The sequence below is a fragment of the Leucoraja erinacea genome, chromosome 22 (genome assembly GCF_028641065.1).
Source record: "Leucoraja erinacea ecotype New England chromosome 22, Leri_hhj_1, whole genome shotgun sequence".
Lineage (NCBI taxonomy): Eukaryota > Metazoa > Chordata > Chondrichthyes > Rajiformes > Rajidae > Leucoraja > Leucoraja erinaceus.
Genome location: NC_073398.1, coordinates 15,511,553 through 15,538,105, shown reverse-complemented (window position 1 = coordinate 15,538,105; position 26,553 = coordinate 15,511,553). Strand labels below are relative to the sequence as shown.

The window sequence follows — 26,553 nt, the reverse complement described above, 5'->3', positions numbered from 1 at the left end:
GGAGCGCGCAAAGCGCGGGCACAGCCCCACAGCTTCTCTCCAGGAGAAGATGATGCCGCACATTCATTTACTCTTGCAATTCTAATTACTCTTGGCCGAAGTTTTCACTTGCAATTAGTGCCAAACAGTGAAATTGTTGCCGGGAGGAATGAAAGTGACAAGTTAAAATAGTATTTAAAGCTGAGACGCAAGGAACTGCAGACAATCGCATCTTGAGCAAAAAAAACCCAAAGTGAAAGAAGGAACTCAGAGGGCAGCATCTGTACAGGGAATGGTCAGGCGACATTTAGTAACCGGTCTCTTCCTCAGACTGAGCATTAAAACAAGTGTTTTCGTTGGTACTTGCCCTATAAATAGATTGTTCATTGTGCTTTGTCACTCACTCACTCACCTGCTTACTTCATGAGCTCCATCTCCCTAAAACAAACAATGCAGCCAAGTAGACATGGATAACACAGTTGTAACTAGCTGATCAAGTAGCTTCACTCTCTCACAAACTCCACCATTCTCCAAACCACTTTATTTGGACTGTGTTGCAATTCCTCTCAACTAGAGAACTAGTTTATTGGCACGTACACCAGAGTGCAATGTAATTTCTTGTTCACATGAATCGCACAAACAGTATTCATACTGTGATGACAACAATGACAATAAATGCAAATCAGCAGAATGGTTTGTAATGCATTGAATTGTAATGCAAAATCTGGTCAATATTATTAAAGTGGAATAACTGAATATAGTCAGAGTACGTGGTAGCACCTCCAGGAAGCTGGTGTGAAAAATGTGATTGGTTCAGGAGTCTGATAACAGTGACGAAGAGCCGTTTTAAATCTGCATGTCTGAGCTTTCAACCTCTTATATTTTCTCCCAGAAAGTAGCCAAGAGAGAAGGGTTAAGGCGAGGGTGGCAGGCATTCTTGACAATACCTCCAGCTTTACTGACGCAACATAAGCATGAAGGACTGGATAGAAGGAAGTGATGAGCCTGTAGTGGTTTGGGTTGTGTTCCCCAGGTTCAGTAAAGAGCAGAGCAGTTGCCATATCAGGCCGAGTCTCATCCATTGCAGAATACTTTCTATAGTGCATTTGTAGAAGCACGAATCCTCACGGGCATGCTGAATCTTCTCAGACAGGCAAGACATTAATATTCCGATGTGCTTTATTTGTGAAGACACCTGGTTAGGTTGCAGGTAATATGGATGGTTGGGAACTTGAAGCCTTCAACAATCTTTACAACAACACCATTAATGAGGGCAGTGTTGTATTCATCCCCTCACTTCCTACTGTTTTATTTGCAGCAGCACAACAAATATGTAAATATTGTACTCTGCAAACACCATAATAAACATAAAAAGTTGTTCAGTATAACAAACAAACAATAATCGTGCAAAGACAAAAACAATACTCATGCATCTTTGTAGTTCAGAGCTGATTTGGAGATTGTAGTGTTTAATAGTTTGATGGTTGTTGGGAAGAAGCTGAACCCAGACATTACAGATTTCAGGCTCCCATACATTCTGCCAATGGCAGGAATGAAATGAGAGCATGGTTAGGGCCTCTGATGATGCTGGCCGCCTTTTTGACGCAGCGACTCCTGTAGATCCCTTTGCTGGTGGAGAGGTCAGTACCTGTGATGGACTGGGCAGTGTTCACCACTTTTTGCATTCTTCTTTATTTCTGTGTTCCCACCTTGCACGTTCATATTATTGTAAGAATGAATAGCCATCTATAATCGGCACAGGTGTTTTATTTGTACTTGAAAAATAAAAATAATTGTCGATGTTGGAATTAAAAAAAAAAAAAAGTTAAAATAATCAGTGGGTCAAACCACATCTGTGGGAAGAGAAATAGCTAACATTTCAAGTTGATGTTTAACTGCTGAGTATTTCCAGCATTTTCTGTTTTTACTATACCATATTACTCACTAATAAATTACATTCCTGAGAGAAACACTACACCTCAGAAGCAGTATTTCATACAAAACAGTCCATTCGGCAGTTCAATGTCAGCTCCCAGAGAAAATACATCTGTTCTATTCACCTACTATTTTTCCACAAAACTATTCTTTTATACATGGCCAACACATCCATCCTTATTCAGATTAGATAAAAATAAGGGAATATGCCTTATGAAAGAGGATTTGGAATTAAAATAAACTGCCCATAAATGGAGGCCAAACAGACAATATAAAAAATGACAAGAGTAATGAGGTAAGAGGGAAGAGCTGCTTTTAGCTCAATGTAGAAACTATTGAGTTTGATTTATTGAAGTGTTGAAGGAACCTATTCCGCGTATCCAAAGCAAAAGTAGGAATAAAAACTGTACAGTTAATGATCATGGTCAATCAAATATTACATACAAAAAAAGTAGACATAGTGAACTGCAATTGCTGGAATCTTGCATAGAACAAAATGCTGAAATATCTCTATAGGTGCAGTCTGCATCTCTGGAGGATATGGACAGCTGAATTTTTGTGTCGAGACCCTTCTTCAGGCTGATTAGTAGGGGAAAGCTGGACAAGAACCATTCCGGAAGTGGTGGCGCTGCCTTGCAGCTGCGGCTCGCCTGCAGTCCGTTTGTCTTTTTTGTTTTCTCTGGTCCCGTTTTTACAGTTTATTTCGGTTTATTTAGTTGTGTATGTGTGGGGGGGGGGTGGGGGGATGGGTGTAACATGTTTGACTTTCTTCGGGGGGGGGGATGCGACCTTTCCTACCGTATCCCCCCGTCTCCGTGTCCGTCTGCGCTGAGGCCTATCGTGGAGCTGGCGGCCTCCAACTGCGACCGACCTCAAGGCTGCGGAGGCAGAGCCAGGACTTACCAACGCGAGACTGGCCGACTTCGGGGCTGTGGTTGCGGTGCGACCCAACTTCCGACCCGACTTTGGAGCCTCGGCCGTGGGCCAGTGGACGACAACATCGGGAGCTCGAGTTCTGTTTTCCGGAGCTCCCGCAACTACAGCTGCGTCTGCTGGACTGGAGGACGGCAGCTTCGACCGCCCCGGGCCACGGAGTTTGAACCGGCCCGTTTGCGGAGCACGGATTCAGCCGCGGGACTTACCTACCATCACCCGGCGGGGTCACAACATCGGAGGCTTGGATTGCCTCAGCGCAGAGGGAGAGCAAGGAGGGAAGATACAATGACTTTGGGACTTAAACTGTGTTGAGTGTTTGTTATTTATTCTATGTTATGACTGCAGGCTAAACCATTTCATTGCACTGAAAAGTGCAATGACAATAAATTGAATCAAATCAAATCAAGAAATGTGGCTACAACCTAATGGTATGAACATGGAATTATCCAGTTTTAGGCAACACCCTACCCTCATTTATTTCTACGTTTTTCTATTCTCCTCCTCCCTCTGTTTCCTGTGGCCAGCCCCAACACCCCAGTTCACACCCACTTCTCCCAACCGCCCCTCCACCTTCTTATTAAATGGATGTAGGAGATGCCACGGTTTTTCCTAAAGTCTGAGTGATTCACAAAATAACAAAGGGAAATTTTCTATATTGGTAACATGGCATTGATGTTTGGCTTCCCCTAATAAACAGGATGGAATAATCCATAGACATAGGACTGGCAGTGCACTTTTTAACTCTCAGCCAAAACCAAGTAGGAGAAATCACCTTGAAGGATTTGTTTATCAGTGACTGCACTCATTGCAAGCTGCAAGCTGAGAGCTGATATACAGGAAAGCTTGGACACATTTGCCAGTGCATGTGGCAACATTGGGCTCACAATTGCAAGAAAGAAAAGACAATAAAAGTCATCAACCTGTGCCAAACACCCCATATACAGAACCAAACATTGCTGTGAAAGGTTAGAGGTTTTCCATGGTAGAAAAGTTCACATAGCTTGCCAGCACTCTCTCAAGATTTGCTCATATTCTTGATGGTCATCAACAAGATAAGCACAAGAAGCCATTGAATGCAGATGCCGAGATGTGTGTTCAGCTCTGGCTGAACAATTTCTAATCTCGTGATGTGGACTTGATAAGAAGATCAACAGGATGGTAAAAGCTTTTGGAAGATGATGTAAAGCATGTGAACGAAGAGGAATCAGCCTAAAGAACAAGCCTAGCATGTATCATGCTGTTGTTGTACTCACCCCAGTCTATGCTTGCAAGTCATGGACAGTATGCCAGTCAGCGTAACCCCTCCAACATGACCGCTCAGCACAAAATACTTCACATCAAGTGGCAAGACAAGATTCTAGACATACAGATTATATATAGGCAAATTGCCTCAGCATCTACAATTAGTTGAAAGAATCACATAACTGATGAGCAGGGCAAGTTAGAAGTATATTTGTGAATAGAATATCAAAACAGCTACCATATGGAGAGCTACACAGGGGCAAATGATCATGTAATGGACAGAAATAAATTAAAAAAAAAATCTTAGAATATCCATGGTTTCAACAGTGACACACCATAAACATTCATTTACTCCACTTACAGCACTCAGTGGCTGCAATGTACACCATCTTGCTGCTTGATGCCCTGGAGTTACTCCAGCACTTTATGTTTTGAATACAAAATGTATTTTATTTAAAAATAACTGAATATTTGTGCAATATGTTGATGATTTACATTGAACTTTGTCTCACTGAAATATTAAATCTATTTGTAAGAAACATTGGACAATACATTTCACTAAATGAAATTACACCATATTCATCACTTTACGTATCATCAAAGAAAAGTTTAACATTTGGCAGAAAAAAATTACATGAAAGGATAAAGTCCTCAACTCCATGCAAGAATGTTGAAGTGAAAACCATTGAAATAGCAGACTATTTATATTCAAGTAGCATAGAACAGTACTGCACAGAAATAGACTCTTCAGCCCACAATGTTTATGTCAAACAATGATGTCAAGCCCAACTCTCATCTGCCTGCACATAATCCATGTCCCTCCATTCCCTGCATATCCAGGGATTCATGGTATTTTGCGTTCCAAGGACTTGTAATTCCATGTTTTGGGACAGTGACCTCTGATATAGGCCAGAATTTTGCATAGGGTCAAAAGCCAAGTCTGGAATTTCACGTATATCCTTCAATTTCTTCTTAAAATCCACCTTTTGTCAAATGTATTAAAAATTAATATTTACATGGTCATAAACCATAATTCTCACCAAGGTAGTCTAAAACGGCTGATGTACTTGAAAGCACATTGAAGATTTTCTTCTCTTGCCTTGAAGTTATTCTTTCCAACATGTACATCAAATGGTGATGAAAACAAGTGAATGTGGTTCCGTGCTCCAAAGCAATATCAATCCAGTCCTGAACACATTGCCAAGGGGTTTCCTCATATCCTGAAAACATAGCAGGGTTTGCCAAAAGACCCCGTGCAGCCATTACACCTGTAATAAAATGTAAATAATTTAACGTTAGTAATAAAGCTCAAACACAAATTCAAATAAACTAATGAGGTCACAATAACCTTCTTAGAAAGGGTACAATAGTTTTGTCCATAAATATTGTTAACCGATGAAAAAAAATGTTGTGGTTAAAAAAAAAAATCACTATTTGATCAATTTTCCTTTTCTCCAGAGAAGCTTTCAGTACAAGCAAAAATTCAGGATTCACAAAAAGAAACCAATGCTCAACAAATGCAGTACTGGAATGTAATGTAATCTATAGACATTAATGAATTCATCAAAAACTAAATTTATTCTATAGTGTACAATTTTTCTTGGCATTATACTCAATGCTCAAAGACGGGCGACTCGGAGCCGCTGCTGCTGGAGTCATCCTGGTTGGAGAGAGTCTGCGGACAGGCTCCTGCTGACCATGGGCAGGCCAGGCGCCCGCTGGAGCTGCCAGTGGTGTTGGTGCTGGCAGCAGCAGCAACGTCCTCCTCCTCCCTTGCCCAGCCCCAAGCCCAGAGTCTGGGCCAGCTCCTACTCCAGGTCGGGGCTGAAGGCCGCCCCGCTGTGCGGCCCAGTCGAGAGGGGGCCGAGCCTAGGCTGGCGCTGTGACGCAGGGGAGGCCGGGGGCCCTCGCTCCTCCTCGAGGTTGTGAATGAAGTGGAATTACACCCAGCTCTTTACACATAAATCATGAATAAAGATAAGAATTTATACACAGTTTCTCCAGCCAGCACTTTGTTTGCTTTTTCTTTATAGCGAGTGACCTTTGACAAATCCAATGATTCCTTGTTTTTTTCGGAATACCAAACTCGCTTATATCCACATTGGCCATATCTAGGTTGCTGTAAACATCTCATGATTCTATGAATCCTTCTTTCCCTTCTTCCTTGTACCCTACAATTAAATCAATAAAATCACAAATCCTGTACCAGGTCAAATATGGGTGCAAGAGCCAATTTGTCCACATCAAAGATTCAACTTTGTTAACAAGGTTCCTTACCATCAATCCCCGTAAGCTGATGTACAAGATCCACATCTTTACTGCTCCGGACATCTCCATTTGCTACTACAGGTATAGTTAAATTTTCTTTAATAATCTTGATTGCATCATAGTGGATCTGTTGATGTCGTTCTTCCGTTTCCCTGCCATGAACAGTAATCCAAGAAATTCCAGCTGCCTCAACCTTTCGGCACAGATCTACAGTTCTCGTTAGGTCTTTGTGTAATCTGTAATGCCATCAGAATAGAGAATATTACAGGTGAAATTAACCTACAATAAAACGTAATATTCTATCAGATAAAATATCAGAACTATAATTTATACCTGTAGTAAAATATTATTTCAACAAAGTGCTCAAAAACACAAATAAAACTAAAATAAATCAGACTTTGCCGAGGAATCTCTGCTTGCACATCAGTTTTTCAATGTATATAGACAAGGTAAATTTTGATAAACTCTTCAATAAAATAACAGGGGGACGTTAAGTTGACGTTAATGCTCGACATTGCATGTAAACATCTGGAAAAACATTAATCAATTTGAAGAGGGTGGAAAACTTCTTGCATCAGAGATTACCAGCCCATTACACTTTAGTCTATTTATTATCTGTTTTCATTGTGAGCTTCTTGCATTAGTTAGAATACATTTCTAAATATGTCAACAGTCCTGAGAAATAAATCTTTAGGCTAGGTGACTTTCAGAGGGCTGCTCTTAAATAACCTCTGACATATAATAGCAACTCTGTCAGTGCTTAACCTTTATGCTGACCACATGGCACAGAGTTAGGCACAATGCATGCCCAGCAAAATAAATTCCAGTCTGATCAATCTGGCAAACTGCTTCTCACACCCTTTTGGGATCAGATGCCTAAATTGGGAGAGTTGTACTACAGACTAGTCAAATAACTGCCTGACCTTCTTATCCTCACAGAAACCAAACTTACAGGTAGTATACCATACTTCCCTTATAACAATTCCTTAGTACACTCTGTTCCAGTGGTAGGATAAACTCATCAGTGAGAGCAACACAATGGCTTATTGGCAGGTTGGAGTAGTTCCAGACCACATGAAGTCTCATGGCATCAAGCCTAACACAGACAATGAAACTTCCTTCTGATTTCCACCTAATGTCCTCCTTCAGTTGATGATTCAGCACTCTGCTGCGTTCAACAATACTTGGAAAAAGCAGTGATTAGCAGTGATATTCATTAGGTTAAACAATAGTCACACAGTAGAAGGAAGAACAGTGTGTGGGCCTGTACTCGTTAGAGTTTAAAGAATGAGGGAGGAAACTACCGAATAATGAAAGGCCTGGATAGAGTGGAATTACAAAATTGCAAATAATTAACACTGCAAATAACAACTGAGATAAGGAATAATGATTGGAAGGTAATTGGTAATCAAGGTAATATTTCAGGGTGTTGCACAGCATTCTCTGGCTTACCATTGCACTCCCGTGCCAGTGGCTGTGAATGAAAATTTGATAATTTAGCAAAGAGCATTTTCTTAATGTGTATAAGATGAATGAACTGTGTTCCTTGGCAGTGCCAAAATAATAGATCTATTTGACAAACTTCTGTTACCACATGCGAGAGAAATATTACTGTAACTAAACTATTGTCATATTGTTTACTAATACAGTAAACCCTCATTGTAACAGACCATGGAGTCGGAATGGTGTCCTTTATTGCCGATTGTTTGCTTATAATCAAGTAAAGAATCTTCATTGTATAAGCAGTACGAACAAACAACTGCAGTTGCTGGTAAATACACAAAAAGACACAAAGTGCTGAAGTAACTGAGCAGGTCAGGCAGCATCACTGGAGAACGTGGATAGGTGACATTTCGGGTTGAGACTCTTCTTCTCTCAGTCAGGAACTGGGCTTGGAATCCAGATGAGTTGACAGGGGAGAGGCGAGGATTGGCAATGTCATTGGCCACGGCCCACAGGTGGCCAGAGCACAGGTAAAGGGCCTGTCCCACTGTACGAGGTAATTCAAGAGTTCTCCCAAGTTTCTCGATTCGAACTGGGAGAATTACGGTAATAGCCATTCATAGGTACTCAGGCTCTCGTGGACATTTTTCACACTGTTGAAAAACCTTCACGAGCTTACCGCGTTTCCCAAGTACCTGCCGTTAGCATTATGAGCCGCTAAGAGACGTCCCGAGCTCCGACGTACCCGCTGCGTACTTACAATGAGTTTGATTTTTTTTTTTAAACTCGGGAGAGCTCTTGGGTAAACTCATATAGTGGGACAGGCCCTTAAGCGTCAGCAGTAATGGCAGGCGTGGCTGGGGAGGCACCACAAACAAGAGGTGGCATTGGCAGTCCAGCCTGGAAATGACAGGGGAGACGGCGTGAGCTGGGGGTGACGCCAGCAGCTGTAGTTAGGTCCTTCTGCTATAACCAAAATCCCTTATAAACAGGTCCATTAAAATGAGGGCTTACTGTAAAAGTATTGAATGAAAATCTCACAATGAATGATTTGATGTACTTTACTCCACCGTCATTTGATTTACAAAAAGTGTTCCAAGTATAATCTTCCTCAATATAGAAGCATTTAATTTATGAATTTGCATTACAATGCCATTGATCCTTTGGGGTACTTTTCTATAATTAAAAGCGTTTTTTCACTTCAACTATTCATGCAGTATCTGTACATAGAAATATATAGTACAAAAATATCCACAGGCCATTTTGTAATCTATTCCAATTATGAAATTCTCCCAGTGAAATATTTTCTAGGAATGCATTCCTTTCATAAACTGAGTAAGAGCTTGTAAAATAATTATGTAATTTGAAACTTAATTTTTAGTTGTGTTTATAAGGCTACCTTATCTTAATGGAGACCGAAAACTGAGGACATTCCACTTGATTTTTAACAAGACGCACCATATCCTGAACCAGTTCTGGTTTGTTAATTAAGCAAGCACCATATCCTTCTGCCATTGCCCACCTGAAAGAATAATGAAACACATAAGAATGCATATTGATAAATCAGTAATCTAAATAATTTACAAGTCTGTATAAATGGATGACAAATTGGATTTAAAAAAAAATGTAATTGACAAACATCTAAACAAAGCAGTACATCCTTGCTAGAACACAAAGTGCTGGAGTAACTCAGTGGTTCAGGCAGTATCACTGGAGGCCATGGATAGGCGTTGTTTTGGATTGGGACCATTCTTCAGTCCCAGCATGCTGCCTGATTCATTGCTATATTCCAGCATTTTGTATTGTACGCCAGGTTTCAGCATCTGCAGTTCCACGTGTTTCCAGTACATTTTAGATGTTTGTACTGCATAAAAAACATGAAATTGTTATCAACTGCTGATAAAAGAAAGAATATAATGAATAGGGAAAGTAGGCCGTACGGCCTGTGAATGTTTCCACAAAATCAAAGTTAATTATCTCATATGCGTAGGAAGGAACTGCAGATGCTGGTTTACACGGAATAGAGAGACAAAATGCTGGAATAATTCAGCGGGACAGGCAGCATCTCTGAATAGAAGGAATGGGCGACGTTTCAGGTTGAGACCCTTCTTCAGATTGAGTCAGGGGGACGGGGAGACACAGGTATATGAAAGGGTAAGATGCGAAAACGAGATATCAAAGGGGACGAATACCAAAGAAAATGCAGAATAGATCATTGTTATCTGGGGAAGACAACGGGGCATATAAAGATAAAATTTGATCAGGAGGACGGTCAGACTGGTCAGAGAACTAGGATGGGGGAGGGGTGGAGAGAGAGGGAAAGCAAGGGTTATTTGATTATTCACACCGCTCAGTTGAAAGCTGCCCAAGCGAAATACGAGGTGCTGTTCCGCCAATTTGCGTTTGGCCTCACTCTGCCAGTGGAGGAGGCCCAGGACAGAAATGCCAGTATGGGGAGGGGGAGTTAAAGTGTATAGCAACCAGGAGATCATGTAGGTTTAGACAGACTGAAAGGAGGTGTTCAGTGAAACAATCGCTGAGCCTGCGCTTGGTCTCATCGATATCTAGGAGTCCCCACCTGGAACAACAGATGCAGTAGATGAGGTTTGAGGAGGTGCAAGTGAACCTTTGCCTCACTTGAAAGGACTTTTTGGGTCCTTGGACGGACTCAGGGGAGGAGGTATAGGGACAGGGGTTGCATCTCCAGCCGTTGCCGGGGAAAGTACCTGAGGAGGGGGTGGTTTGAGATGAGTTAACCAGGGAGTTGTGGAGGGAATGGTCTCTGCGGAAAACGGAAAGGGGTGGAGTTTGGAAGTTGTGACTAGTGACGGGATCCCGTTGGAGGTAGCAAAAATGTTGGTGTATGCGATGGCTGACCCTAAAAAAGACAGGAGATTTGATGCTATAGGGAGGTTGCACACAGTCGAGGTCACGACCCGTGACCCGTACTTTTGCCATGCAACGCCAACTGGAGTACACGCAGTGAACTGCAGGTAAGCATTTACTATGGCTGCCAGCACAGCGGGCCCTTCTTCTATCCCAGCATCCGGACTGGTTGCACACCCGCAGACCCCAGGCCATCTATCCCCGTGGCCAGGGGTGGGAGGGAAGGGGTCGGGGGGGAAGAGGGGGTCGGAGGGGGGGAGAGATGAAGAGGTCGGGGTGCTGATGCTGATGCAGTGAGTGACTCTGGGTGGGTGGAGGGAGCAGACCGTCCCCAACTCTGCTGCAGCTGACGTTGCATGGAGTGCTCCACCCCGGACCCACTCCGACCCCGCTCCGACTTCAGCCCCGCTCCGGCCCCGTGTGTGGGCGCTGGAGACCCACAGCCCCGTGACAGCGCGGTCCACAGAGGGAGACGGGGTGGAGGGCAGCCGTGGCCGAACAGCGCTGACCCATGCGGGAGAGTGGGGGCTGTCCCGAGGGATGTGCTCCTTCGGTCACTCAAACCTTGGTGCTCGGGTTCAGAGCAAACCTTCCCGCTTTCAATGACAGCATCCACAAATGCTTATAGCACAAAAAAATGACAATTTTGGCGTTTTTTAACTGATAAGGTACGCGTACCGTGTGTCAACAGTGTATGCCGGAAGCTGCCATGTCCACCACACGGATTGAGCTGCTCCGTGCGTCACGCCCTTTGACCCGATGACCTTACGTGTAACCCCCCTATATCTGAAATACTATCTGTAGTTCTAGTTTCCATATGCAGGGAACAATGGACTTCCCTACGAGTTGGTTAATCACAGAAATAAGTTGATTCACGGATATATACAAAATAGGAGCAGCAAGATGCTTCTTTGAACCTTATGAGTCTAATTTAATTTAAGGCTCTAACCTTATGAACCGTATTTCTTCCAAAACAATTAACCTTACAATTACCTATATTATTCTCTAATTTGTCACGTTATTTCTCAAACCTGAACAAAATACAACAACATTGTTACCCATAAGTTTAACCTACCTTTGTGGACAACCACAGTTCAAGTCTACACCATCTACAAATGGGGAAACTATGCGAGCAGCATCAGCCAAATCTTGTGAACAATTAGCAGCAAACTGCACAACCAGTGGCCGATCACCTGAAAAAATAGAATGCAAGATTTGCTGCAGTACAGTTCAAGTCTATGTTGCTTCTTCTTTCTCTTGTTCTAGTTCATGCAACTTCCACCTAGAGACAGACACAAAATGCTGGAGTAACTCAGCGGGTCAGGCAGCATCTCTGGAGAAAAGGAATAGGTTATGTTTTGGGTCGAAATGGGCTAAAATGCTCCTTTACATAACATGAATTGGCTGTAAAGCGAGCAATGAATTGGGGAATATTTGTTTTGTGCAGGCCAATGTGTTTAAGATGAGATTTTGATTGGAAACGAGGGAATTATTTGGTTACTCAAAACGTCACCTGTTCCTCCAGCTTTTTGTGTCTTTCTTTGGTTTAAACCAGCATATGTAGTTCCTTCCTACAAACTTCCACCTAGAATACAGCCAATTTAATAAACACCAAGGTTCTATCAGACTGAGATGATATCAAATACCAAATTCAAATTCTCAATAGCAAAGTTATTTTTTCCACAGGATTCTCAAAACAGTCTATTCAATGGCAAGAAATGTATTATTGTTACTGAGAGCTAAAAATACCAAAGGTGTATGTTACATTGTTTAATTGTTGAGTATCATTGCACGTTTCAAAAGAAGCAACCCATCCGCATGAATTGTGTTCTTAAGAGACAATGGTGTCCATTTGCTGTCGGGATTATTGTATTATTCCTTATCTATCTATATTATCTATATTTTATATACCATATTTCCGGCTATTTTTTACTCTAAAATAAGGCCCAAAAATGGACTTGCGTCTCGGAGGCCGAAGGTTAGGCCAAGCAATGCCACTCTCGTAGCGACTGCTCTGTGGAACCTGCGACGCCTTCGACCCTGGAACTGTGTGAAGCAGCTGTAAAACGACAGCGCCGCTGGGGGGGGGGGGGGGGGGGGGGGGGGGGGGGGGGGGGGGGGGGAAGAAGAGTTCCTTGCCACAGCATGTGGGGAGTGTAGCCCGGGTCAGCTTGGCCTGGGCTGCACAAAGTAGTAAACTTGGCTGGGCCCCCAGGGGTAAAGTTGCGGGGTAGGCAGAGCGTTGAGAAGGAGGGGGTCAGAGATCATGCCAGCAACTCACTCACTCACAGCTGCCGCGGCGATCTGAAGCAGAGCCAACACATTTCGGCCGGGGAGGGAAGTAGCTCGGGTGGTTGCGAGGGGCCGCCGGAACCGGCCGCCACCTCAGCACCTTCTGCTGGCCCTCCCACCAGCCAGCCAGGACACAGGCGCAACCGGTGGAGGTGGTGGTTGGCGGGTAGCTACTGGGCAAAAGGTGGCTGTTCCGTCCCGGCCTCCCTCTCCTCAAAATGGGGGCGCAACTTCATTGCTGGGAAATGCGGTAACTAAAAGTCTCATCTTGTATGTATGTATGTTCCCGAAATACAGCCAAAATGGTACAAACGCAGCAATTTTAGGGGAGCCTTGCTCACCATTCACCAGCAGTGTACAGTATCAAGTTTAGTTCTATTTTACAAAGTAATTCACTTTAAAAACTTTAATTAGCTTTATACTCTGCAGGGCTCAAAATTAACGGTTGCCCGGGTGCCAATGACGACCTAAAATCCCGTCGGGCAACATAAGAGCCATGCCATTTTGCCCGGCTTGGCAAGCACCCAGGACACCTATCGTTTAACTCTGAGCGGGGCCTCCTCTCTATCTCTCACTCTCCGCCCGCCATTTGTATCCGTGTCTGGGCCGCCAGGTCTCCTCTCTCCGCTCGCTCCTCATCCGCCGGCACGGCTGGCCGGCTTACACATGCGCACTGCCAAGGCCTGCACATCCACCTCCTGCAGATGCGCACAACCACGGCCAGCACATCATGCGCACTGCCATGGCAAATGGTCGGCGTAGGGCACTTTCTCCCTCCCTTTGCATTGTGGGAGGTCTGGCCGCCTCGCCGGTACCGCTGAAAACCAACGCAGAATCACTCCCTGGAGCTGCAGTATCTCTTGCTTCTTGGTTTCTTGGTCCTCCAAAAATATTCCAAATTGAATTTAAACTGTAATGGACCCACCACCACCAAACTCCAAACTCCGATAAATAACAGCCTATTAGACACACTGAACTTTTATCTCCTGTTCTGTATTCTGTTTACATTTTCTGTTGTGCTGCATCCGAAAAGCAAGTCCCAAGGCTTTTAATTGTCCTATCTGATACACAGTAATTCACTTTTAAAACTTTAATTAGCTTTATACTCTGCAGGGCTCGAAATTAACGGTTGGACGGGTGCCAATGGACATAAGAAAAGCTCTATCGTTTAACTCTGAGCGGGGCCTCCTCTCTATCTCTCAAATTGTCTAGGGTTCTGCATGCGTTTGGGAGAGCGCACAAACCACGGCCAGCACATCATGCGCACTGCCATGGCAAATGGTCGCGTAGGGCACCTATTCTAGGGTGCCGCCTCGCCGGTATGAAAACCAACGCAGAATCACTCCCTGGATGCAGTATCTCTTGCTTCTTGGTTTCCTGGTTATATTCTAAATTTAGTTGCGTTTGGTTATAGACAACTATGGCAAGAGGTGATGAGGGTTCTTGGGAAAAACAAAACAGCTATCTTAAATTTAGTTGCGTTTGGTTGGGTAACTATGGTAGGGTGATGACTATTCCATGCTTTAATTGTGCGGGGGAGCTCCATCCAGCATCTCTGGATAGAGGAAATTGGGTGATGTTTCGGGTCGAGACCCTTCTTTAGATTTCCTATGGTTTTAGTGTTTTTAGTTTTATTTAAAGATACAGCGTGGAAACAGGCCCTTAGGCCCACTGATCACCCGTACACTAGTTCTATCCCACACATTAGCGACGCAAGTCAAGAGTGTTTTATTCTCTCATGTCCCAGTTAGAACAATGAAATCCTTACTTGCAGCAGCACAACAGAACGTGTAAACATAGTACTCTGTAAACAATGTTCTTCACTGAAAAAGCATTTATCAACAATTTTTGTTAAATTTGGTGCTTACAAACTGGGTATCTTCATTGCTGTCCACAACACATACATCTAATCTGAATGCCCGGTAATGTGGCGTATTTGACACCTTTAAATATATTACCAAAAGAACATTTGCTGCATTTATGTCCTTTGTCCATATCTTGTTAGTTAATGTCATGTTTAACCTGTCAGATGGCTATAGTCAGTTTTAACAGCTATTATCATAAAATGTTTTTGAAAATTCCTTGTTGTGTATATTTTGTTGTGGATAAATTATGTGGGAAGCGAGAGAGCGAGAGTGTTTCTGTGCCAATAGCAATAACGACCCATGCTATGGCTATGTCATGATCATTTTCGGTCCTTCACAGAAACCATGCTTGCATCAATCTGTAGTGTGCATGGTTAAGCATATGTTATCATGGTCCAGGATTTATTGGCATAAGTTGATCATACGCTGAATAATCCAACCACATTTTTGGTTGGAAGTGGAAAGAAATAATTGCAATGTGTAAAAAGAGTTGAGATACTGTATTATAATTTTGCTGTATGTCATTGTGGTATATATCATGTCTTGATTGGTGAATATGTTTAGTTTGTGACTTTATTTGAAGCAGAAATAATATGTGAATGCTTCATTGAGCATAATTCCGACTGGTAACTACGCACTTCGTCCAAGCACGTTATTGCACGCGTCATGCAAGCCATCTTAAATGACCACCTAAACTGTCATTTGGCCACCTAAAAAGCTGCCAAGGTTGCCCGGCTGGCACCAGGGAAAAAAGGTTAAGCGAGAGCCCTGCTATGGATCCTGTTATTTACATAAAAGCAGTATTCCCATCACCATCACTAAAACATTGATCTAATCAAATTGCATAGTTTATGTGCTTTGTATGTACATTTGGTGTCTTGATTCCCACATCATAAGGGTAGTTAAGCTTGGCTTTGCTGTCTGTAAGACACTTTAGGATTACCCGAGACCATTAACTGTGATAAACGAATCAATTAAAAAAAACTATAGTCACCAAATAAGTTTATCATTTTCTTATTTTGGACACCAGTTACAGGTGTCCAAAACAGATAACCTCTGTTGTGGGGAGAAGGCAGGAGAATGGGGTGAGCAAGGAAAGATAGATCAGCCATGATTGAATGGCGGAGTAGACTTGATGGGCCCAATTCTACTCCTATCATTTATGATCTTATGACCAGGAATGAACTTGTCGGAACACTGATGGAATTCATAAATATTCATACCAAAATTTGTTGTGAATTCGCTGTCCCTCGCCTTGCCGGACTTCAAGAAGGCAGAAGCAATGATCATTGGTGTAAAACACAGGTCACAGTCGTACCTTCTGACGAGAGAACGAAATGCCAGCCTAGGGGGGGGGGGGGGGGGGGGGGGGGTGGTGAAATGTTCTTAAATACATAATATTACCAAAACTGCAATCATTAATCCTTCTGTCACTACAGGTTACAGGCGAACATCCATCACTCACTTCGAATATCGTACCATGGGAGCACAAATCTTCACAACTTGACCAGGCTGGAATAACTCAACGAGGCATCTTCGTTGCCATGATCGGGTGGGTAATTGTTCCCCGTTCATGGATGCTCTGTGTCCTGCGCCGCGCGAAAGCAGCTTGGAGCCGAGTAAAGCGGCCGGAATGGTCGTGTAGGAGGGAACTGCAGATGCTGATTTACACCGAAGATAAACACAAAATGTTGGAGGAAATCAGCAGGTCAGGCAGCCTTTCTGGAGAAGGAATCGGTGACGTTTCGAGTCAAGACCCTTTTTCAGATTGAGAGTCAGGAAAAAGGGAGACTGGGAAGGGTAGGTTGATATGGAAGGGTAGGTTGTAAAAACGACAGATCAACACAGATGTGGGGCAGCCAGAGAGGATGTTGCAGAACTCTCGTCAGAGGAGGAAATTTTCTTCAAAGTAGGTATACCTTGAGGAGCCGACAAAATGTGTAGGAAGAAACAGCAGATGCTGGTTTACACCGAGGTTGGGCACAAAATGCGGGAGTAACTCAGTGAGACGGGCAGCATTTGGAGAGAAGAAACGGGTGATGTTTCAGGTCGGGACCCTTCTTCAGACGATGGGTCGTGTGTATGTGGGTGAAAAGTGGCCGGCGGTGCAGTACCTGCGGGGCTTCTCCCCCTTCACTTGAGGAACCAACGGTGTGAGGAAGCGGTGCAGCACCTGCGGGGCTTCTCCCCTTCACCTGAGGAACCAACGGTGTGAGGAAGCGGTGCAGCACCTGCGGGGTTTCTCCCCCTTCACCTGAAGGACCAGAGATGAAAGATAGCGACTGGCGGTGCAGCACCCAAAGGTGCTAACGGCGTCTACGATATGATTGGAAGCACCTGCAGAGCTTCTCGCGCTAACCTAAGGGACCAACGGCCTCGCTTTACCCTCTGACCCCCAGGCGCCTGCCAACCGTTTTGATGATTGGCTGCCGGCAGCGTCGCCTGGTCGCCCCTCCCCTTTGTGCGTCATCACGTCGCTCGCGCGCTCGCGCGCCCGCCATGCCGAGCGCCAGTGGGCGTGACCAACGTGACAGCCAACATGGACGGATGTGGAGGAGCTGGTCTGGTGCAGGACTCTGTGAAAGAACTACTTTCAGATGGTAAGGTGGAACCTGTGATCGACAGTGCACTGCATAACGTCCATTTACAGATGCTTTGAAGCAAAACTTGGGGCAGTGGAACCATGGCGGCGTGTAATGGCATAGAACTGTTTCACTACATCAATTTCTCAAGAAGTTCACAGGTCAAGTCTGATCTTCGATCCAGAAAGATCAGTGTTTTTTTTTGACAATTTATACTTTTATTTCCATAGAGATTTCTTGATGCTATCAATTGTAACTGGATGAGGGAGCATAGTTAATATATTGAATTTAGATTTGCATATATGTGGGATTGCGCTTGCTGGAGCTGATGTCATAAATAAAAAAACCTTCATTATGGACATTTGACGGGAGGTATCTAAGGTAGTAAGTTCTGTGTTAGAGGGAAATCCATCTTGGGAGCTGTCATTTTATATTACTTTACGAATCATATTGCACCCAGTTTAAAGCAAAACAAAAGGTTTTGCACACCAAGAGAAACATCTATCGTAAAATACAGGTTAATAAATTCACATATCAAAGTTTAATAATTTGAAAGGATAAATCAAAGGTGGCTATAAAGCTGGTGGTGTTTTCAGTGAGTTTGTTTTATGATCCTGAGGGAATCACCATCAATGGAAAAATAAACTAAGAGTTAATGTTTCAAAGTTCCAATCTTTTGCCACAAATCAGAAAGCTAGTCAGTTTCAAGTTGCAATAGAAGAATGGATGGTGAAAATAAATGTCTGATAGAATGAAGTCAATTTTATGTGGGGTAAGTTGATGCTGAAATTAACGGGATTGACAAGATATTATCTGTCTTGCACAGAATCTGTATCTCTCCATTCTCTGCATATCCATATCCTTATCCAAAAATATTTTGAATGTCACCTTCGTATCTGCCTCAACAACCAATCCTGGAACTCACCACCCTCGGTACAACAAAAACGTGTCCTACACATCTCCTTTAAACTTTGTTTCTCTAAAGCTCTGCCCTCTAGTTGATGCACTGGGAGATGGGTTTGGACTCTACCCTATCTGTGCCTCTCATAACCTTGCATACTTCTATCAGGTTAAATTGAGCAGGCTAAAATTGCATTGTCCCATCGCTCTGTGGAGCGAATGTCTGAGGGTTGTGTGCATTATTTGCTAGACTAACAAAACTGATTGTGTTACTGACTGGCCAAATCGTAGTTTTTCATTATTTTTGTTGGATGTGATGGAAGCTGCTGTCTTCTCTTGGTGTTTGGTTGCACAGCTCTCATCAGCTCAGAAATTGTTCGATGCAACAAGTTCCTTATACCCACCTTCTTGACACAAAACTGTAGCCTCGGGCTGGGGAAAGGAGTTCACACTGAGACCCGGATTCCCAGCATTGCAGTGGAGGACAGAGGTTTGCACCAGGTTCTTCAGCATAGCAAATGCAGTAGAAAAGGTGACTTTTAAAAAAATGAGTGGGATAGCAACCTCTCGGTATAGAAACATGGAAAATAGGTGTAAGAGTAGGCCATTCGGCCCTTGAGCCAGCACCGACATTCAATATGATCATGGCTGATCATCCAAAATCAGTACCCCGTTCCTGTTTTCTCCCCATATCCTTTGATTCCATTAACCCTAAGAGCTACATCTCACTCTCTTGAAAACATCCGATGAATTGGCCTTATTCTTAAACTGTGACATCTGGTTCTGGACTTCCCCAACATCGTGATTTTTTTTTCCTGCATCTAGCCTGTCCAATCCCTTAAGAATTTTATATGTTTCTATAAGATCCCCTGTAATGCTTCTAGATTCCAGTGAATACAAGCCCAGTCGATCCATTCTTTCATCATATGTCAATCCCGCCATCCTGGGAATTAACCTGGTGAACCTCAATAGCAATGTTTCGATTGGAGGACCAAGAGTGCCATAATGAATTGTAGCTCTGCAAGGTAGCACCAAACTGCATAATCAGGAAAATGTGCAATTGTTTTCTTTGGGAGAAAGTATGATAAAACTATTATTTAAATGGAGGACTGCTGTAGAAAGCTGTGACATGGGCTCACTAATCATGAAACAATGGAAACTAGCATATATTGCAGCAAGAAACACTGTGAACAATTTTGGTCCCCCTATTTAAAAAAATATAAATTTTCTTTAAATTTCTCTTAACTCCAAGAGAAAATCATGGAATAATCACGTTCTGGTGCAATTGTATTTTGAGGAAAGTTTGAACAGATGGGTCTGTGCTGACTGAAATTAAGAAGAACAACTGGAAATTAAATTTGGGGGCTGAAGAGAATTCATCTTGGGACAATGTTCCCTTCAATAAAGTCTAGGACTTGATAATGTAATATCAGAATTTGAAAATGAGGAAGAACTTCTGTAAGTTTTGTGAGCTTATTGAAATCTCTGTTTCAGTCATTTGTGGATATATTAATGGCTGGGATATTTGGAACAGAATCAAAGGTTATGGTGAAAAAGTGGGAAATTAGAAAAGGAAAGTTTCATTTCTCATGATCTAATTGAATGTTAGAATGAGCACATGGGACCAAATAGCCTACTCGTGTTCATACAGCTTGATGTCTTTTCGGAAAATAAAAGTATCTTACTGATTACTGAATAAAATATGATGTATTTTCTGCAGGTATTACATTTCTCAGTAAGGAATAAATCTTGTGAAATTGATAGAGTACATATCAAAACAAACTATTTTATTGACATTGAAAGAAAATACCACTCTTCATTTTTAGAATGCTATGCAGAATTCTTGAAAGAAGAATTTGATGTCAAGACCTACACAGCTCAATCAATTCATCAAGCAGTGATAGTTGAACAGTTGGCAAAACTTGCTCAAGGAATCAGTCAACTCGATAAAGAACTTCATGTGCAGGTAAGAAGCAGTTTTATTATTATCTAGATGTAATTTCTGAAAAAGAGCAAAGGGGCTTCTAAGATATCCGAACAGATTTTGAAACGGGTGTTATGGCTAGCATTAGGTCCAACCTAACATAGATAATTTATGAAGCAGTGATACTTTATTCACAGCAAAGGTGGTAATTCCGGAAGTGGCAGCGCTGTTGACAGCTGCGGCTCGCCTGCAGTCCGTCTGTTTTTACTTTCTTTGTTGTTTTAGTTAAATTTTAGTTTATTAGGTTGTGTATGTGTTTGTGGGGGGGGGGAAACATGTGTTTTTGTTTCTTCCTTCGGGGGAATGCGACTCTTCTGGTCGTATCCCCCTTTTCCTGTCACTTTGGTGGCAAAAACAGGAAAGTAGATTATTATCTGAATGGTGGCCGATTAGGAAAGGGGGAGATGCAACGAGACCTGGGTGTCATGGTACACCAGTCATTAAGAGTAGGCATGCAGGTCCAGCAGGCAGTGAAGAAGGCGAATGGTATGTTAGCATTCATAGCAAAAGGATTTGTGTATAGGAGCAGGGAGGTTCTACTGCACAAAAAAGCTGGAGAAACTCAGCGGGTGCAGCAGCATCTATGGAACGAAGGAAATAGGCAACGTTTCGGGCCAAAACCCTTCTTCAGACTGATCGGGGGCGGGGACAAGAAAGGAAAAAGGAGGAGGAGCCCAAAGGCTGGGGGATGGGAGGAGACAGCAGGGGGACTGAGGAAGGGGAGGAGACAGCAAGGACTAACAAAATTGGGAGAATTCGATGTTCATGCCCCCAGGATGCAGACTCCCCAAACGGAATATGAGGTGCTGTTCCTCCAATTTCTGGTGCTGCTCCCTGTGGCCATGGAGGAGACCCAGGACAGAGAGGTCGGAGACGGAGTGGGAGGGGGAGTTGAAGTGCTGAGCCACCGGGAGGTCAGCTTGGTTATTGCGGACCGAGCGGAGGTGTTCGGCGAAACGATCGCCCAACCTCCGCTTGGTCTCACCGATATAGATCTGCTGACATCTAGAGCAGCGGACGCAATAGATGAGGTTGGAAGAGATGCAGGTAAACCTCTGTCGCACCTGGAACGATTGCTTGGGTCCTTGAACGGAGTCGAGGGGGGAGGTAAAGGGACAAGTGTTGCATCTCTTGCGGTTGCAAGGGAAAGTGCCCGGGGAGGGGGTGGTACGAGAGGGAAGGGAAGAATTGACAAGGGAGTTATGGAGGGAGCGGTCTTTGCGGAAGGCAGATATGGGGGGAGATGGGAAGATGTGGCGAGTGGTGGGGTCATGTTGGAGGTGGCGAAACTGACGGAGGATTATTTTTTGTATGTGACGGCTGGTGGGGTGAAAGGTGAGGACTAGGGGGACTCGGCCCTTGTTGCGAGTGGGGGGATGGGGAGAGAGAGCAGTGTTGCGGGGTATGGAAGAGACCCTGGTGCGAGCCTCATTTATGGTGGAGGAGGGGAACCCCCGTTCCCTGAATAATGAGGACATTTCAGATGTCCTGGTGTGGAACGCCTCATCCGTGGAGCAGATGCGGCGTAGACGGAGGAATTGGGAGTAGGGGATGGAGTCCTTACAGGAAGCAGGGTGGGAAGAAGTGTAGTCCAGATAGCCATGGGAGTCAGTGGGTTTATAGTGTATGTCGGTCAGAAGTCTATCACCTGCAATGGAGATAGTGAGGTCAAGGAATGGTAGGGAAGTGTCGGAAATGGTCCAGGTGTATTTGAGTGCCGGATGGAAGTTAGTGGTGAAGTGGATGAAGTCAGTCAGTTGTGTGCGGGTGCAGGAGGTGGCACCAAAGCAGTCATCGATGTAGCGGAGGTAGAGGTCGGGGATGGGGCCCTGGTATGTATTGAACAAGGATTGCTCGACGTAACTGACAAATAGGCAGGCATAGCTGTGGCCCATGCGTGTGCCCATAGCTATGCCTTGTATTTGGAGGAAATGGGAGGAGTCGAACGTGAAGTTATTGAGGGCAAGGACCAGCTCCGCTAGGCGGAGGAGAGTGTCAGTGGCTGGGTATAGGTTGCTTCTCTGGTCGAGGAAGAACCGGAGGGCTTTGAGACCATCGTGGTGGGGGATGGAGGTGTAGAGTGACTGGACGTCCATGGTGAAGATGAGGGGGTGAGGGCCTGGAGAATGGAATGCGCGGAAACGACGGAGAGTGTCTGAGGTGTCTTGAACATAGGTAGGGAGGGATTTAACCAAGGGTGATAGGATGGAGTCAAGGTATTTGGAAATGAGTTCGGTGGGGCACGAACAGACAGAGACAATGGGTCTTCCGGGACAGTCAGGTTTGTGGATTTTAGGGAGAAGGTAAAATCGGGCTGTGCGGGGCTGGGGAACGATGCAGTTGTACAGGGTCTTGGTGAGACGACACCTGGAGTATTGCGTACAGTTTTGGTCTCCTAGTCTGAGGAAAGACATTCTTGCTATAGAGGGAGTACAGAGAAGGTTCACCAGACTGATTCCTGGGATGTCAGGACTTTCACATGAAGAAAGGCTGGATAGACTCGGTTTGTACTCGCTAAAATTTAGAAGGTTGAGGGGGGATCTTATAGAAACGTACAAAATTCTTAAGGGGTTGGACAGGCTAGATGCAGGAAGATTGTTCCCGATGTTGGGGAAGTCCAGAACAAGGGGTCACAGTTTAAGGATAAAGGGGAAATCTTTTAGGACCGAGATGAGGAAAACTTTTTTCACACAGAGAGTGGTGAATCTGTGGAATTCTCTGCCGCAGAAGGTAGTTGAGGCCAGTTCATTGGATATATTTAAGAGGGAGTTAGATATGGCCCTTGTGGCTAAAGGGATCAGGGGGTATGGAGAGAAGGCAGGAACAGGATATTGAGTTGGATGATCAGCCATGATCATATTGAATGGCGGTGCAGGCTCGAAGAGCCTACTCCTGCACCTATTTTCTATGTTTCTTTGTCTCCGTCTGCGCTGAGGCCTAATGGCGGAGCTGGCGGCCTCCAAGTGAAAGTGGCGTTACAGATAGATATGGTGGTCAAGATGGCTTTCGCTTCATTGACGTTCATCAGTCAGGGTATTGAGTATAGAAAGTGGCATGTTATGTTACAGTCATACAAAGTAAGATACAATGCAACTTTATTTATACCGGTGGGAAATTGGTTAATGAAAAGTTGAAAGATACAGTTGCAGGGCATTGAAAATGTCATGTGCATTATAAAAACACAGAAGGGGAAGGTGTTGAACAGTTTGATAGCCACAGGGTAAAATGTCTAAGGTGAGAGGGGAAGGATTTAATAGGAACATGTTTTCGCACACAAAGGGTGGTGAGTTTAGGGAACGAGCTGCCAGAGGAGGTAGTTAAGGTAGGCAATTTAACACCATTTGAAAGACATTTGGACAGGTATATGGATAGGAAACGTTTAGAGGAATTTCGGCCAAACACGGGTAGGTAACACTAGTGTTATGGGATATCTTGGTCAGCGTGGACAATAGACAATGGGTGCAGGAGTAGTCCATTCGGCCCTTCGAGCCAGCATCGCCATTCACTGTGATCATGGCTGATCATCCACAGTCAGTACCCCGTTCCTGACTTCTCCCTGTATCCCTTGATTCTGCTATCTTAAAGAGCTCTATCTAACTCTCTATTGAAAGCGTCCAGAGAATTGTCTTCTGAGGCAGAGAATTCCACAGATTCACAACTCTCTGGGAGAAAAAGTTTTTCCTCATCTCCGTTCTAAATGGCCGATCCCTTATTCGTAAACTGTGGCCCCTGGTTCTGGACTCCCCCAACATTGGGAACATGTTTCCTGCCTCCAGCGTGTCCAATCCCGTAATAATCTTAAATTTCACTAAGATATCCTCTCATCCTTCTAAATTCCAGTGTATACAAGCCCAGTCCCTCCATTCTATCAACATATGACATTCCCGCCATCCCGGGAATTAACCTTGTGAACCTTCGCTGCACTCCTTCAACAGCAAGAATGTATTTCCTCAAATTTGGAGACCAAAACTGCACACAATAATCCAGGTGTTGTCTCATTATGGCCCGTACAACTGCAGAATGACCCCTTTGCTCCTACACTCAACTCTTGTTATGAAGGCCAACATGCCATTCACATTCTTCACTGCCTGCTGTACCTGCATGCTTACCCCCCCCCCCCCCCCCCCAGATCTTGTTGTACTTCCCCCCTTTCCCAATTTGACACCATTCAGATAATAATCTGCCTTCCTGTTTTTGCCACCAAAGTGGATAACCTCACATTGATCCACATTAAACTGCATCTGCCATGCATCTGCACACTCACCCACACTGTCCAAGTCACCCTGCATCCTCATAGCATCCTCCTCACAGTTCACACTGCCACCCAGTTTTGTGTCATCTGCAAATTTGCTAATGTTACTTTTAATCCCTTCATCTAAATCATTAATGTATATAGTAAATAGCTGCGGTCCCAGCACTGAGCCTTGCGGTACCCCACTAGTCACTGGCTGCCATTCTGAAAGGGACCCGTTAATCCCTACTCTTTGTTTCCTGTCTGCCAACCAATTTTCTTTCCATGTCAGTACCCTACCTCCAATACCATGTGCTCTAATTTTGCCCACTATTCTCCTATGTGGGACCTTATCAAAGACTTTCTGAAAGTCCAGGTACACGACATCTACTGGCTCTCCCTTGTTCATTTTCCTACCTGTAGTTACATCCTTAGAAAATTCCAGAAGATTAGTCAAGCATGATTTCCCCTTTGTTAATCCATGCTGACTTGGACCAATCCTGTTACTGCAATCCAAATGTGCCGCTATTTCATCTTTTATAATTGACTCCAGCATCTTCCCCACCACTGATGTCAGGCTAACTGGTCTATAATTCCCTGTTTTCTCTCTCCCGCCTTTCTTAAAAAGTGGGATAACAATAGCTACCCTGCAATCCACAGGGACTGATCCTGAATGTATTAGAACATTGGAAATTGATCATCAATGCATCCACAATTTCTAGAGCCACTTCCTTAAGTACCCTGGGATGCAGACCATCAAGACCTGGGGATTTATCAGCCTTCAGTCCCATCAGTCCAATTTTTACACTGGATGCCAGATTGCAAAAGTACAGGAATCTTTTGAACCTGGGAGTGCCATTGGCCCCACTAAGATGCTGGAATTTGAATCATAATCATAAGAATCCTTTTTTAGGCGATGACTACAATAAAGACGTTTTTCAAAAAATAAAACCCAATTTTAATTGTGAATTGAATATTAACTAGTTCTTAATAAGCATTTATGAGCATAATACAGCATTTGCTTTTTAAACTCTCTGGGTTGATTGTCGTTTAAATCTGTTATTAATGGGGTTTTCTATTAATTTCTAATCTAAAATGAAGCATAAACAAGTTTAGATGAGAAATAGAACTGCTATTGTAAATTTTCTAAATCTTTATCTTGAAGCAAATTAATACACTGCCCATCTTTCTATTGTGGGATTCTTTAAATGAATTTGGCCTGGATTTTGTTGGGAATGTCCTCAGTTGCAAAGGCCAGCTTATGTGCCACCAAGTTTATCATGAATGCAGAAGTCTGAAATTGCTGGCAGCACATTCTGTCTGTACCCCCATGAAAAATGTAGTGATAATTGCCTTGGGAAATTTGCCTAACAATCTGCACCAAGCTATTCCTGGTGCAGGGATATCATCACCATTCCTTTACATGCAGAGGAATGGCTGCTAAGGATTATAATAAATATATAGATAATTTTACATTTTTAAGACTTGTTTTATTTTTATTTTTTAAATCTTTTAAAAATAATTATTTTTAGTTAGTAGTTTGAATAATTTAATGATTTTGAAAATCAAAAATATACATAAACCTTCACATTTTGCCTAAGCTGGCTGCCAATGTTTCTTTCAGCATTTTTATGAATGTGGTTTGTTCTGGTCTGACGTGTGGGACTTGCTGTGGACCTCGAAGTCTGGGTTAATATTTCTTCCTGCCATTTCAAATTATATCTTTTGGTACTGTGAGATTCTATTCTATAAACCTTGTCGAGACGTGAGTTTGCTTATCGGATTGTTGTAAGGTTAGGTTGATGTGGAACTAGTTTGCCAGAACAGCAAACATTTTGGATGGCACTGATTCTATTAATGCTTCTAAGACACATGATGGCTGCACTAAAGCATGCTCTCAATTATGGATGAGTTCTGGTTGATGAATGGTGGGACTGTTGAGATGCGTAAGAGGTCATTTGGGAGATTTTTTTGTTTGTTTTCTCTGCATCGATATTTAACAATTAATTT

The 26,553-nt window shown here is 43.6% G+C and overlaps 2 protein-coding genes across 5 annotated transcripts in view; one reads left to right on the top strand and one right to left on the bottom strand.

The window, feature by feature from the left end:
- Positions 1–4,280: 4,280 nt before the first annotated feature.
- On the bottom strand, positions 4,281–17,231 carry dus4l (dihydrouridine synthase 4-like (S. cerevisiae)). Of its 4 annotated transcripts, XM_055652999.1 has the most exons (8): positions 17,078–17,231; positions 16,961–17,019; positions 16,312–16,507; positions 16,070–16,191; positions 11,765–11,882; positions 9,203–9,325; positions 6,370–6,596; positions 4,281–5,360 (listed from the first exon to the last, which is right to left on the bottom strand). In XM_055652999.1, exons 3-8 carry the CDS (start codon positions 16,419–16,421, stop codon positions 5,113–5,115), a joined length of 948 nt encoding a protein of 315 aa, XP_055508974.1. In that variant the 5' UTR covers positions 16,422–16,507; positions 16,961–17,019; positions 17,078–17,231; the 3' UTR covers positions 4,281–5,112. The 4 variants fall into 4 exon arrangements, with proteins under 4 accessions (XP_055508974.1, XP_055508972.1, XP_055508971.1 ...); XM_055652997.1 differs by having other exon boundaries at positions 16,961–17,231; XM_055652996.1 differs by having other exon boundaries at positions 16,312–17,019.
- Positions 17,232–17,326: 95 nt separating this feature from the next.
- Positions 17,327–26,553, top strand: part of cog5 (component of oligomeric golgi complex 5) — a 105,343-nt gene continuing 96,116 nt past the window's right edge. The window contains exons 1-2 of the mRNA XM_055652993.1: positions 17,327–17,446; positions 20,155–20,294. Coding sequence (XP_055508968.1) covers positions 17,386–17,446; positions 20,155–20,294 — 201 coding nt within the window. The 5' untranslated portion in view covers positions 17,327–17,385. The remainder of the gene's footprint in view (positions 17,447–20,154; positions 20,295–26,553) is intronic.

Coding starts and splice junctions, on each gene's coding strand:
- dus4l (XM_055652997.1), bottom strand. CDS start 16,421: ATGAACGGGGAACAATTACCCACCCGATCATGGCAACGAAGATGCCTC. Junction 16,192..16,311: donor CCCATGGTACGATATTCGAA/GTGAGTGATGGA, acceptor CCCCCCCCCTAG/GCTGGCATTTCGTTCTCTCG. Junction 5,361..6,369: donor TCAGCTTACGGGGATTGATG/GTAAGGAACCTT, acceptor ATTTTATTACAG/GTGTAATGGCTGCACGGGGT.